Genomic DNA, 12,880 nt, shown 5'->3' on the forward strand with positions numbered 1-12,880 from the left:
GATGCAGGAAGGCAAGGCCAAGCTGTGCTTCGGGGAGAATGGAAAAAACTGATCTGTGGTTTGAGAGGACAAACACAGGACAGCAGGAGAGCAAAGGCAATGAAAGTGGAGAAAGAGCAGTGGGACAGCTCTGCGCATATGTTGCTTACCTCTTGTGACTCTGTCTTACCCCTTTCTCACTTTTGTCCAGTTTCAACCCTGGTTTGGGAAAAACAGGCCACTGATGGTATCAATGGCGCAGTGAACATCATAGCTGTAATCTCCAGCTCACATCTGCTCCTGAGAATTATCTCATCATTCTCAAATCCTGACTCCTAAGAGTTAAAACCATTTCAAGGACATCCCAAATGCTTTACTGATAGAGTTACAGAAGCATTCATTCATGCCACCAAAGCAAGAATCACAAATTCTGAAAGTTAGAGCTAATTACCTCTTTGGATACATAAAAACAGTATATCAAAGCATCCTACAATGTGCAAAAAGGAGGCCCCTGGCAGAAGAAAAAGAAGCTCTTGTAAAATTGTCCTATTAGCAAGATGACAAAGAAACTCCTCTGGAGATCACATTCCCAGAAAATAAAGCTTCTTCAGCCAAAAAGAGGTCCAGCCTAGGCTTTGATAGATTTTTATTTCAACCAAAGAAAAGCTCAAAGAAGACAGAGGTTCAGATCTCCCAGGGCTGAAACTGGATCTTCATCAGTGTGAACCTTTGGTTTACTTTTCACATGTGGGCAGAGCCGGAAGCAGCAAGAGCTCAAGAGCTCACAGATGGTTCTGACTCTAAGCTGACACTTTGGCACGTGAGCTCTGGGCTGCTCTGCCAGACAGCCTGGAATTGCTTCTGTGCCAGCCTTTCCATGATCTGTGTCTCTGTCTGGTTTCAGTCATTGTCCAAACTGCTCATGGGGTGGTCTGAGGGCACCCCTGGACCCTGCTGTGTCTGCAAAGCAGAACCTCTGATTGAAGATGAAGGGCTGGGAGGATTCCTTCATTGCCTCAAGTTTCCAGTATGTTTCTGAGGCTGGCAAAAATTTGCAGTGATCTACCTGCCTCAGCTTCCCAAGTGCTGGGATTACAGGCTATCGCCAAGGTAGGCACTAGGAATGTGAGAAAAATAAGGTCAGGTTTCAGCCTTCACAGAGCTTACTACTGGGTGGGAACTGGAAATAATGGACCCCAGAGACATCTGCTCCCCAACTTCTCTGCCCTGTCTCTACCCCACCTGGCTTCTGCTTCCCCGTGACTCCTGCACTGGGAGCTGAGGCCTGCAGTGGATGGAACCCTCTTCCCCCCGGCCTGCTCCCTCCTCTGGGGCTGGGCAGAGCTGGGCCTTTAGGGGTTCGGCTCAAGCTGCACTGGCGCCCCCACCCCAGGTTTAATCAGCAGTAAAGCTGATGATGTCTGTCCAGAAGCCCCGAAGCTGGGACAGGCCTGGCAGGAGCCTGATGCCACAGTTGGCCTGAGAGGGACCTTTGCCCTGGGCCCCAGCAGAGGGCCAAGTGGCTGCGTGTCTGTGTGTGGAGCTACTACCCTGGCCGGATGTGCTCAAGGCCACCTGCATAAGCACCTGACACTGGGGGAGGATTTGAACCCTCCCTGCTCCCTTAGGATAGCCTCTGCCAGGCCAAGCAGTGACAAGCCAGGGGACTTGAGGAAGTCCTTGCTTTGCTCTGGGATGATGTCCCCATCTATCAGGTGCCAGGGGTTGCACAGATGGGCTTTCAAGGCCCTGTCCATTCCGGGCCCTCTGCAATGGGAGCGGGAGGGGGAGGCTGTTCCTTTGTCCCGGAGCCAGCACCCAGGAACCTCCCTCCTTCTTCCTCCACTCAGGTTCTAGGGAATGGCTCTGAGTGCCAAAGCTGAGCAAATAACCCTGTGCAAGAACAGGAACAGGCGGAGGGAGGGGATGGCTATTTTTATCCCACGTGAGGGATTTTCACAGCTGCTTCACGTGTGTCCTCACATTTCCCTGGGCCCAGACTATTGCAGTGGCAGAGGTCCCTGTGGGTTGACGGAGGGGTCTGCTCCTCAATGGAAACTGCCCAGCCATATGTCCACCTTCCACGAGGAAGTGCCCACTAAGCATCGCCCTCCCTTGAGGCTCCCAACAGCAGGAAGCTGGAGGAAGCCACACTGGGGACCTGCGTGAGGGTGCTGACGAATTCTCAGGGCAGCTCGAGCGCCAGGTCCCTCTATTCAGCCAGCGTTTACGGAGCACCTGTACAATGCCAGGCCTGGCCAGGGAGGCTGTTGCCAGTGGCCAGCAAGGAAGGGCTGAGCACTTCCCACACCAACGTGACTGGGCGCCAGGTGCTGTGGTTACCGCTTCACAGAGACAATCTCAGACACAGTTCTCACCCCACAATGCATCCTGATGCCACTTCTCACTCAGCTGCTGTCTCCACCGACTGAGCCGAGCCCTCCACACCCTCCTGCTTTGCCCGGGTGACAGAAGTTGTGCCAGCTGCTCCTCTTCACTTCACCCTTTGTCCTTACAACGCTGCTCTTCCCAGCACCCAGGAAGAAAGTGGTGTTTTTGCTTTTCTTGAGGTGGGGGATGAACCTCAGGACCTCAAACATGCTAAATACATGCCCTACCACTGAGCTACACCTCCAGTCCCAGGAGAAAATGTTTTTGCTTTTAGAGAGAGGCTCTTGCTATGTGAGAGTGTGATCCTCCTGCTCCAGCCCCCGATGGGTGGGATTACAGGTGTGTGTCACCACACCTAGCCCAAGGAAGACATTTTTCAAACTATACAGGTCTTTCTCTTCTTTGTCTCCTCCCCACAAACCTGTGGCTTCCTCCTCATGCTGAGAATAAAGACCCGACTCCTCATACTCTGCTCTCTCTGTCTCTCTCTGCCTCTCTCTGTGTGTCTCTCTCTCTGAATTTCAGATGGTGGGAGCAGAATAGGATCAATCAGAACCCTCAGTTCTCTCATCACTGATACAGGAAAAAGCATCAGAGTCCGGCCATGGGTCACTTTTATTTAGTGAGATGTACAGATATTTTAAATAATATAGTTATCACCTTCCACACCACATGTGAATGGATACGTCTGAAAGACACCCGGAAACAAAGGGTACACACTGTACTGTGTGAGACTATTTGAATGTAAGGATTAGAAAAGGCAACACCATAGTGACAGAAAGCAGGTAGCTGGTTGCTTGGGGGAAGATTTGAAGGCAATGAAAACGTTCTGTGTGGTAAACACGGTAGTGGCTGCTGTGCTTCTCTCTTTCGACTGCTGTGAGTATGAGGCACATATTCATCCCTCACCTGAGGATGTGGGAGGTGTCTGGTCTCTGAGGACAGAAGACAGTGCCGGGACCACGCTCGACCCCATCCCTTGGACTGTGTGGGCCAGCTTTACTCTGGGCTGCACTGGAAGTGGACCTGTGTGGTCACTTGTGTCTCCAGCTGCGGGAGCTGTGACTTCCCAGAGCCCCCACACCATGCCTCAGCTCCAGCCCCACCAGCCTCCCTCTGCTTGAAGGAGCGGGCCCATGCCAGCTCCAGACCTGACACCTGGGCACCTGCCGACCCCTCCACCGGGAGTGCTTTGCCGCCAGGACCTCCCTGGGCTGCCTTTCACTTCTCTGTCTTCACTCAGTCAAATGCTGCCCTCCACCCCGGTGTCACCCTCTGGGCTCCCCAGCTCAAAGGTTGCTCCCACCCCCACCCCAAGCCTCCTGTTTCCTTTTCTGCAGCATCTGCCGCTGCCACAATTGGAAACAGCCTTCGTGGATCTTTGCTGATTTGTCTCTGTCTCTCCCCCTTGACCCAAGCCCCGGGAGCACTGGGACAGGGCCTGTTTCTGCCTGTACCCCTAGAACACTGCCTGAGGGAGGCAGGGAAAGTGCTCAGCACAATTATTTTATTTATTTATTTTATTTTATTTTATTTTTTTGGTACCGGGGATCGAACTGGGGTCCTTGCGCTTGCGCAGCAGGCGGCAAAACCACTGAGCTAAATCCCCGGCCCAGCACAATTATTTTAATTGAAGGCGACAATATCAATCCCACATTAGAGACCAGAAACCTAAACCTCAGAGACATGAAATGACCCACTCAAGGTCACCGAGCTTGAACCTGGCAGAGGCAGGATTTGAATCCAGGCCTGGCCAGCTCCAGGGCCGTGTTCTTTCTCAAAATAGCCTGGCTTGTTCACACACAAATCTTTTTTCCATTTCCTTGTTATCAGCTGGCTACTCAAAGCCACCTGTGCAGACACCTGGGTCTTCTATTAGTGTTCCTTCGCTATCTGCAGTGGGAGGTGCTGTGGCCTTGGGTCTTGGGGGACCCGATAGATATTCTGTCACCTGTTGTGGGAATGGGGCCCAGTCCAGCCCCTTCCCTCAGCCCTCTGCCCTCTGCCCTTTATTAGAGGCCCGGATTGTGTCTCTTTCCCATCAGCTCAAAGCTCACGATGCTCCTCCGGCTGTTGAGCTCCCTTCTCCTTGTGGCCCTTGGTAAGATCCCAGCCTGGGCCTGGGTTCCCTGTGGTGCACGGCCTGAGGAGGCCTTGAAGTAGGGTTCCTGCACTGGCTCCCCCCACCCAACTCGCGGTTCCACAGGCAGGAGTCTCAGGTTGTACCTGGGTGTGACTGTGGAGTTGCAGCAGGAACTGGGTCTGCAGGAGCTGGGGATGGAGCAGGCTGGGAGAAAGACTGGGAGTACCCAGGGCTGCAGTGGGGGCTCTTGGGGCAGTGAGCCCAGTCTCACAGTCAGGACTTCCTGTTCTGCGGTTAGATGTTGGGTGAGAATTTCCACTCCAACTCTCCTCTCACACTTCCTCCTCCAGCTCCACGTCCAGGACCTCTCCTTTTCCTGGTCTCTACCCTATTCCATCCAGCTCCAGGCCACCCCGTGCAAGTGGCCTCCCTTGATGAACGATAATTGTAACAGTAACGTTTATTGAGCATTTACCGTATGCCAGGCAGAATGCTGCGAGGTTTTTCTTCAATTAGCTCATTTAGTTCTCATCGCAGCCCCGTGAAGTCAATACAATTACTTTACAGATGAGGAAACTGATCCTCAAAGGGGTAAAGTAGTTAATCCTAAAACCAGTGGTAGGCTGGGTGCCCCTGAGCCAGGCAGGCTTATTTCAAAGCTGCCACTCCCTGTGACAATGCCTTCCACTTCTTTTTTTTTTTTCTTTAAACATTTATTTATTTTTTATTTATTTTTTAATTGTTTGGTACCGGGGATCGAACTCGGGTCCTTGAGCTTGCCTTCCACTTCTGAGAGCTCATCGCACCACAGGCACTGTACAGTCTTCCCTTTGCAGGAGGCCCTGGGCTCCTGGGACTCTGCACACCCTCACCCTGGTCCAAATGCCCGTTCAAACATGGTACTGCCGACCAGAGAGGGAAGGAGCTTGCACAGGGCCACACAGCCAACTTGTGGCACAGCTGGGACTGGGACTCTGGCCTTCTGGTTCCTTCTCGGGACCCTCTGGCTGACTGTCACTCCACTCTCTCCTCTAGCCTCGGGCTGTGGGCAGCCCTTCTACAGCCCCGTGGGCCGTGTGGTCAATGGTGAGGATGCAGTTCCCTACAGCTGGCCCTGGCAGGTAAGAGTGATACCAGCTGCTCTCATGCCCTCCAGGGCCCTGGCCCCAAGGTCTGATGGCCCAGAAAGGATATGCTTCCTTTCCATATTCCACTTCCACTTCCACAGGCCTGGAAATCCCTGCATAGTCCACTTCCCCTGGAGGCTTTGCTCATTCAGCCTATGGCCTGAGCTGGGCTGCTGGAAATGCAAAAGTGGAATCTGTGAGGTTTGGGGATGTAGCTCATTGGCAATGCATCTGCCTGGCAAGCATAAGATCCTAAGCATGATTCCTGGTACCACCAAAAAAAAAGTGAAATCTGTGGAGGGGGTGGTGCTTATGGGCTTGGCACAGTAACTGGAACTGCAAGGAGGAAGATTTGGGGGGACTCATTTCTGGATTTCTCAATTGTACGACAGGGCTGAAAGTACTGAGAACAAGGAGATTATGGTTTGTTTGTTTGTTTGTTTGTTTTGTGGTTTTCTTAGTGCTGGGGATTGAACCTACGACCAGTGGCATGCTAGGAAAGTGCTCCAACACTGAGCTACATCCCTGTACATCTGTAGTCTCTCGCTTATAAAATGTTAAATTATGGGCTGGGGATTTAGCTCAGTGGTTTTGATGCCTGCTGCCCAAGCGCAAGGACCCGATTTCGATCCCCGGTACCAAAAAAATAAAAATAAAAAATAAAAAAATAAAATGTTAAATTTTATTCAATTAGTTGTGGTCTTTTGAGACAGGGTCTTGCTATGCATTTCAGGATGGCCTTGAGCTCACTGTATAGTCCAGGCCTCAAACTTGCCATGGCAATCTCGTTGCCTCAGCCTTCTGAGTACTGGGATTACAGATAACTATACCCAGCAAAAATTATTTTAAATATTTTTTTCATGGGGGATTTAGCTCAGTGGTTCCGGCCCCTGCCTCGAAAGCACAAAGTCCCAAGTTTGATCCCCGGTACCACCCCCCAAAAATTTTTTTTCACTATATTGTCAAGGCTGGCCTGAAACTTTCAATCCCCCTGCCTCAGCCTCCTGAGTACCTGAGATTACAGGCATATACCTATTGGGTAGGGGCTTTCTAGGGCATAGTGAAGAAAGCACAGAGAGCTAGCCTGGCTGTGGCGTCAAACTCAGCATCCCCTGGCCACACATGGCTGTTTAAATTTAATTTAAATGAAGTCATGTTAAAATTCAGACCTTCAGAGCCAGCCACATTTTAGATCCTCAGTAGCCATATGACGGTGGTAGCCACGTGAGATAGCAAAGATGTAACACATTCCCTCGTGACAGAGATTCTCCTGGGTGGGAGCTCAGGCCCCTCTGTGAGGACTGCAGGGTAAACAACACAGGCTTTGCTGGCCACATGGCATCTGAAACAGTGACTTACACTGCCACTGTGTCCTGAGAGCGGCAACAAGCAATGGGGAAAGGAATGAGGATGAATCTACTTCAAAAAGTCTTCATGTACAAGCTTTGCAACTTGGGGAGACCCTGTGTCAAAATGTACATAAAAGACTGAGGGGGCCGGGGATTTAGCTCAGTGGTTTCACCACCTGCTGTGCAAGTGCAAGGACCCGCGTTCGATCCCCAGTACCAAAAAAAAAAAAGACTGAGGATGTAGCTCAGCACAAAGGCCCTGTGTTCAGTACCCAGAATAGGAAAAGATAAAAATCTAACCAAAAAATAAAAACACCAATCATGAGGAGATTTGGCCCACAGGTGATAGTTTGCCAATCCTTGGTCTAGAGGGAGCTTTTAGAAAACAAATGTGTGGGGAACAAGGAGAGAGGCCAAAGACTCAGCTTGAGTTGCTTCAGCTGATCCAAGAGGCCTTGAAAGACCTGAGGCTCAGAAAAACAGGAGAGTCGGGGGCACCCAAGAGGGAAGAGTGTTGGAGTTCTCAGAGAGGTCATAGAGCCAAGGGTGGGGAGGCATGGGCAAATTAGAATGTCATCCCGGTGGAAAAAAGGACCACCAGCAGCAGTTACATAGCTTGTGCACTGCACATCTCAGAGGGTGCCACTCTCTTCTGGGTCAACAGTGCCCTCTGGAGCACAATATACAAAGACATGGCTGTCATCCTTACTGTGGGGTCCAGGACACTCAGGTCCTTTCCTCCTTGGCCACCAGGTCTCCCTGCAGTATGAGAAGAATGGAGCCTTCTCCCACACCTGTGGCGGTAGCCTCATTGCCCCTGACTGGGTCCTGACTGCTGCCCACTGCATCTCGTGAGTTCCGTTCCCTGTCCCTGTGCTGTCCCAGCTGCTATCCCTGCGTGAGACCTGGGCAGCTGGGCTAGTGGGTGAGAGTGAGAGAGGAGGGAGGTTCCCCACAGGCCTGGACCAAGCTGGCCTCCACCCACAGGGACTCCCGGACGTACCAGGTGGTGCTGGGTGAATATGACCAGGCTGTGGAGGAAGGCTCCGAGCAGGTGATCCCCGTCAACCCTGGCGAACTCTTTGTGCACCCTCGATGGAGAAGCTACTGCGCAGCCTGTGGGTGAGTGGACTCGAAGGCCCTGAGCTTCTCCCCTTGTCCCTCCATGGCCAGAGATGCTGGCCCAGGTCCCACAGCACATGCCACCAAGGCTGGAGCCACAGAGCCTTTAGGGACCATGGACACCATATCCTCTCCTTACAGAGGGGACAGCAGGGCCCGGGAAGAGGCAGGGCCTCTGCAGATCCCAGGACTCCTGTGGCTCTTGCCTATGTGCAGCCGGTGCCCTCAGGCCCCAGCACCATGGGCTAGAGAAGAGGCACTGGACTGAGAGCCCACTCTCGAATCACCTTTTCCAGGTTGCAGCTTTGCCATTTGTCACAAGGTGACTATGAGTCAGGGCTTCCAGGGTGTCTGTACAGTCAAGGGGCCTGCCTTAAGCCCTCACATGCAGGCAGAATTGTGTGTCTGGGTGGCACAGTTTCTCTGGTGAGAAGGTAGAGCAAGGTGTAGATGTGAACGTGCGGTGCAGGGGTGAGGGGCTGGATGCCAGAGACCCTGGCCCATCTGGGGCTCTTGGGGTGAATGGGGAGACACTCAGACCCAGTGAAGTGACCTGAGTGATAGGCAGGCAGATGAATACAGAGCTGTGCTTCTCACAGTGGGCTCCTGGGGCAGCAGCATCAGGGCCACACTGGGAACTTATTAGAAATATGGATTCTCAGGCTTCTGTTTGGACCCATGGCCTTGAAAACGATGGGCTGGGGCCAGGAATTGCTGTGTGCTGAGCTCTCCAGGTGATTCTTACTCAGCTGAAAGTGGGAACCTGGGAGACTCAACAAGTGCCATTGTGAACCCCAAAGTTCAGATGGGGAGAAGTGGTGGGGGCTTCTCACAGACACTTGGCCTAGTCAGGCCTGGTGGCCCATGCCTGTGATCCTAGCACTCTTGGGGGCTGAGGCAGGAGGATTGAAGTTTGAGTCTTGCCTGGGAAATTTACTGATTTAATGAGACCCTATCACAAAATAAAAAGTAAATAAAGGGCCAGGGATTTGGCTCAGTGGTTCTGCCACCTGCCTCGCAAGTGCAAGGACCTGAGTTTGATACCCGGTACCAAAAAAAAAAGTAAATAAAACAGGAGTTGGAGGGTGCTGGAATTGTAGATCAGTGTGAAGGCCCTGAATTCAATCCCCAATCCCAGAAATAAAAACCAAAAATGGCCGGGGATATAGCTCAGTGGTTCCACCGACTGCCTCTCACACGCAAGGTCCCAAGTTTGATATCTGGTACCAAAAAACCCCCCAAAATGCCTAGAGTTGGGGTGCAGAGCCTAACACATGAGCCTAATCCCAGCCCAGGATTAGGAGCTGGTCGGGTATAGGCCCAGGCCCTATGTGACTCTTCCCCTCCCCAGGAATGACATTGCCCTGGTCAAGCTCTCACGCAGTGCCCAGCTGGGGGCCACTGTCCAGCTCGCCTGCCTCCCTCCTGCGGGTGACATCTTGCCCCACCAGGCACCCTGCTACATCAGCGGCTGGGGCCGTCTCTACAGTAGGTGCAAACCCCTCTAGAGGCCATAGGGACAGTGACAAAAAGCCAAGCGTGGGGGTTGGGGTTTGAAGGCCACACCAGGTCTGTCCCTTCGGTGAACAAAGCACGCAGGAATGTATGTATGGTCCTCTAAACCCCAAGCCAGGAGACCGGTGTGCTCTGAATCCCCCACTCTGGGGCTCAGGCACTGTGCCACATTTCCTTGCTCAGTGGTCTCTATCCCTACAGCCAATGGGCCCCTCCCAGACAAGCTGCAGCAGGCCCTGCTGCCCACGGTGGACTATGAGCACTGTTCCAGGTGGGACTGGTGGGGCTTCACTGTGAAGACAACGATGGTGTGTGCTGGAGGAGACATCCAGTCCGGCTGCAATGTGAGTCTGCCCATGTGGGGCCCTGCTTCCCTCCTCCAGCCCCAGGCCAGGCAGGATGTCAGGGACGTGAGCACAGAGCCCAGGCCTGGCAGACCCGACCCAGACTCCAGCTCCCGCTCACACGCTGACCAGACTGGAGCCAGTCTCTCCCTCCCTGGGCCTCAGGCATCTCCATCCACACCACAAGGGTCACTGTCCCGTGACCTCCAAGTCACACCAACTCCATGGCTCTGGAGCTATAATTAAACATTCAGAGGGCTAAGGATGTAGCTCAGTGGTAGAGTGCTTGTCTAGCACTGGGGTTTAATCTCCACACTGCAGAAAAAAAGAAGAGATTCAGAATACTCTCATTGTACTATGAGTATGAATAATGATATTGATAATCAATTGGGGCACCAATATGGGACTGCCATTTCTCGAGAGCTTCCTCCCTACTATGTGTTAAGATCCACTGTCATCTCCTTTAGTCCACAGGAAATCTCTTCAGAGGGATTATTTCCTTTCTCCATCACAAATGATCAGGCTGATGTGCAGAGAGGGCAATATGAGGCTTTCTTGAAATTCCTAAAGTTCAGGTCCAATTCCCTAAGGCCCACCCCAATCCCAACTCAGCCCTCTCATGCCTCTCTGATGATTCCAGGGTGACTCTGGAGGACCCCTCAACTGCCCCACTGAGGAGGGCACCTGGCAGGTCCACGGCGTGACCAGCTTCGTTTCTGGCCTGGGGTGCAACACCCTCAAGAAGCCCACGGTGTTCACTCGAGTCTCCGCCTTCATTGACTGGATTGAGGAGGTGGGGTCAGGGGGAACCAGGGAGGGTCAGGGCCCTCAAGCAGATGAGAGGCCCCTGCAGGCTGTGCCAGGTGCCCTGGGGGACACTGCAGAGGGCAGGTGTTTCCTGCTGGCCCCAAGAACATCCATGGCCCCTGGGTGGAGCTGTGAGCCTTGGTGGGCTGTGCTTGCTTAGATTCTTAGGGGTCTGTGAAGTGTGTCCTGTGGTCCAGTCCTTCCAAGTCATGCAGACACAGGGCCACCCACTGGGAGACAGATGATAACCATGGAAGATGGTGACAGCCATGAGAGGGCATGCTCAGGCCCCAGTGGGAGCACAGTCCTCATCTTCCCATCTGGGGACAGGCAGTCAAGTCAATTAGTATTGTTCACGATAACAGCAATGGCTGTAGTTACAGACCACTTAAACTTGCACCAGCCTGGCCGTGGAGGTGCACACCTATGACCCCAGCACACTGGGAAGCTGGGGCAGGAGGACCACAAGTTTGAGGCCTGTCTATCCGATTTAGCAACTTCATGAGACTCCTGGCTCAAAAAAATTAAAAAAAAAAAAAAAAAAAAAGGGTGGGGAGCTGGATTGTAGCTAAGCATGAAGGCCCTAGATGTCTAGTCTCCAGGCTTGGAAAACAAAAAATACAAAGGATGGGCTGGCGATTTAGCTCAGTGGTTTCGCCGCCTGCTGTGCAAGCGCAAGGACCCAAGTTCGATCCCTGGTACCAAAAAAACCACAAAAAAATACAAAAGTAAAAAGGGGCCAACTGGGGACATAGCTCAGGAGTGGAGCTGCCATGGGTACCACAAAACCAAAAGAAAACTGGCCATGGGCCAGGGATTTAGATCAGTGGTTCCGCCACCTGCCTCACAAGCGCAAGGTCCCAACTTCTATCCCCGGTACCAAAAAAAGACAGAAAAAAGAAAACTGGCCATAGGCTCTCTGTGTTGAGAACCTTAGTTAATAGTTTCATCAAGAACCCCACAAGGAAGGGCTGAGCATTTAGGTCAGCGGTACTGTGACTGCCTCACAAGTGCAAGGTCCTGAGTTCAATCCCTATACCAAAACAAAACAAAAAACCCCACGTGGAGAATAGTTACTACCCCTACAATAGAGGGAAGGAAACTAAGGCTCAGGGAGGTCAAGTCACCCTCCTAGGGTCACACAGCTAACGAGTGGCAGAGCTGGGAGCTGAGCCCACTGCCCCCTGGCTCCAGATGCTGTGCTCCTAACTGGACTATTCTGTCCCCTCACCCCTACTTTTTTTCAGACCATAGCAAGCCACTAGAGCCTCGTCGAGCTGGCAGTGCGGATCCCGCGTCCTTCATTAAGAATAAAGATCTCTCAGAAAGGGCCGGGGATTTAGCTCAGGGGATCCGCTGCCTGCTTTGCAAGCACAAGGACCCGAGTTTGATCCGCGGTACAAAAAACAAAACAAAACAAAACAAAAACATCTCTCAGAAAGCCCAAGTCTCTCTTCATTGCCTTACCCCTTTCTCTCTGATCTCTAGCAAGGCAGATAAGCAGCATGGGACGCTGCCCTTTGTCCTGTGTGTGCCAGAGCAGGCTATGGTTTGTCTGAAGGCTGTCACTTGTGTCCCTCACGCTGCCCTTTGTGCCCCTTGGCATCCTCCTCCCCACAAGGATGGACCTGGGCAACGTCCCCAGTGTCCTCCGTGTCCTCCCAGCTCCAGCAGCTCTGACAGGAGGGGCAGCTTAGCTGTCGCTGCTCCCTCCACTCCAGACCTTGCAGTCTGTGGCCACCTCTCTGGAAAAGTGGCAGAGACTGGGGAGTGATTTGGACCTGTATTACCATCACAACCTCTCCAAGCCCCGGTGAGTTGTGACCAACACAAGTAGCCCCCGTCCAGTTTCCCTGGCTTGGTCCCTGCCATTTCTCATGGAGAACTGACAGCTGTCAAACAGCCCACATCATCCAGTGTTCCAGGGACCTCTGCCCTGACAGCTGCAGCTGTCCTGGGTGCCCCGCCCCCTCAGGAAGAAGTCTGCCCAGACCCCAGCCGGCTCAAATGTAGACTAACAGTAGAACTGAATTTGGACCAATCAGTATGCTCAAATTGGAAGGTGTGAGTATAGACCAGTTTGGTCCAACCAGCAGGCCAAAATTTGGGCCAATCCCAGGCCTGCAGCTGCTATATAAGCAGCACTCCCCCCACACTTCCCAG

General features: G+C 52.7%; 1 protein-coding gene across 1 annotated transcript; it reads left to right on the plus strand.

Annotated features, from left to right (window-relative positions):
* The first annotated feature begins 4,329 nt into the window (after positions 1-4,329).
* Positions 4,330-12,158, plus strand: LOC110347624 (chymotrypsin-like elastase family member 3B). The gene is made up of 8 exons (XM_087215617.1): positions 4,330-4,471; positions 5,489-5,574; positions 7,683-7,780; positions 7,917-8,051; positions 9,403-9,539; positions 9,768-9,910; positions 10,551-10,703; positions 11,965-12,158. Exons 1-8 carry the CDS (start codon positions 4,429-4,431, stop codon positions 11,980-11,982), a joined length of 813 nt encoding a protein of 270 aa, XP_087071743.1. The 5' UTR covers positions 4,330-4,428; the 3' UTR covers positions 11,983-12,158.
* The last annotated feature ends 722 nt before the right edge of the window (positions 12,159-12,880 follow it).

The sequence above is a fragment of the Heterocephalus glaber genome, unplaced genomic scaffold (genome assembly GCF_053883595.1).
Source record: "Heterocephalus glaber isolate CG9 unplaced genomic scaffold, H.glaber_assembly_v1.0 deba00001452, whole genome shotgun sequence".
NCBI lineage: Eukaryota > Metazoa > Chordata > Mammalia > Rodentia > Bathyergidae > Heterocephalus > Heterocephalus glaber.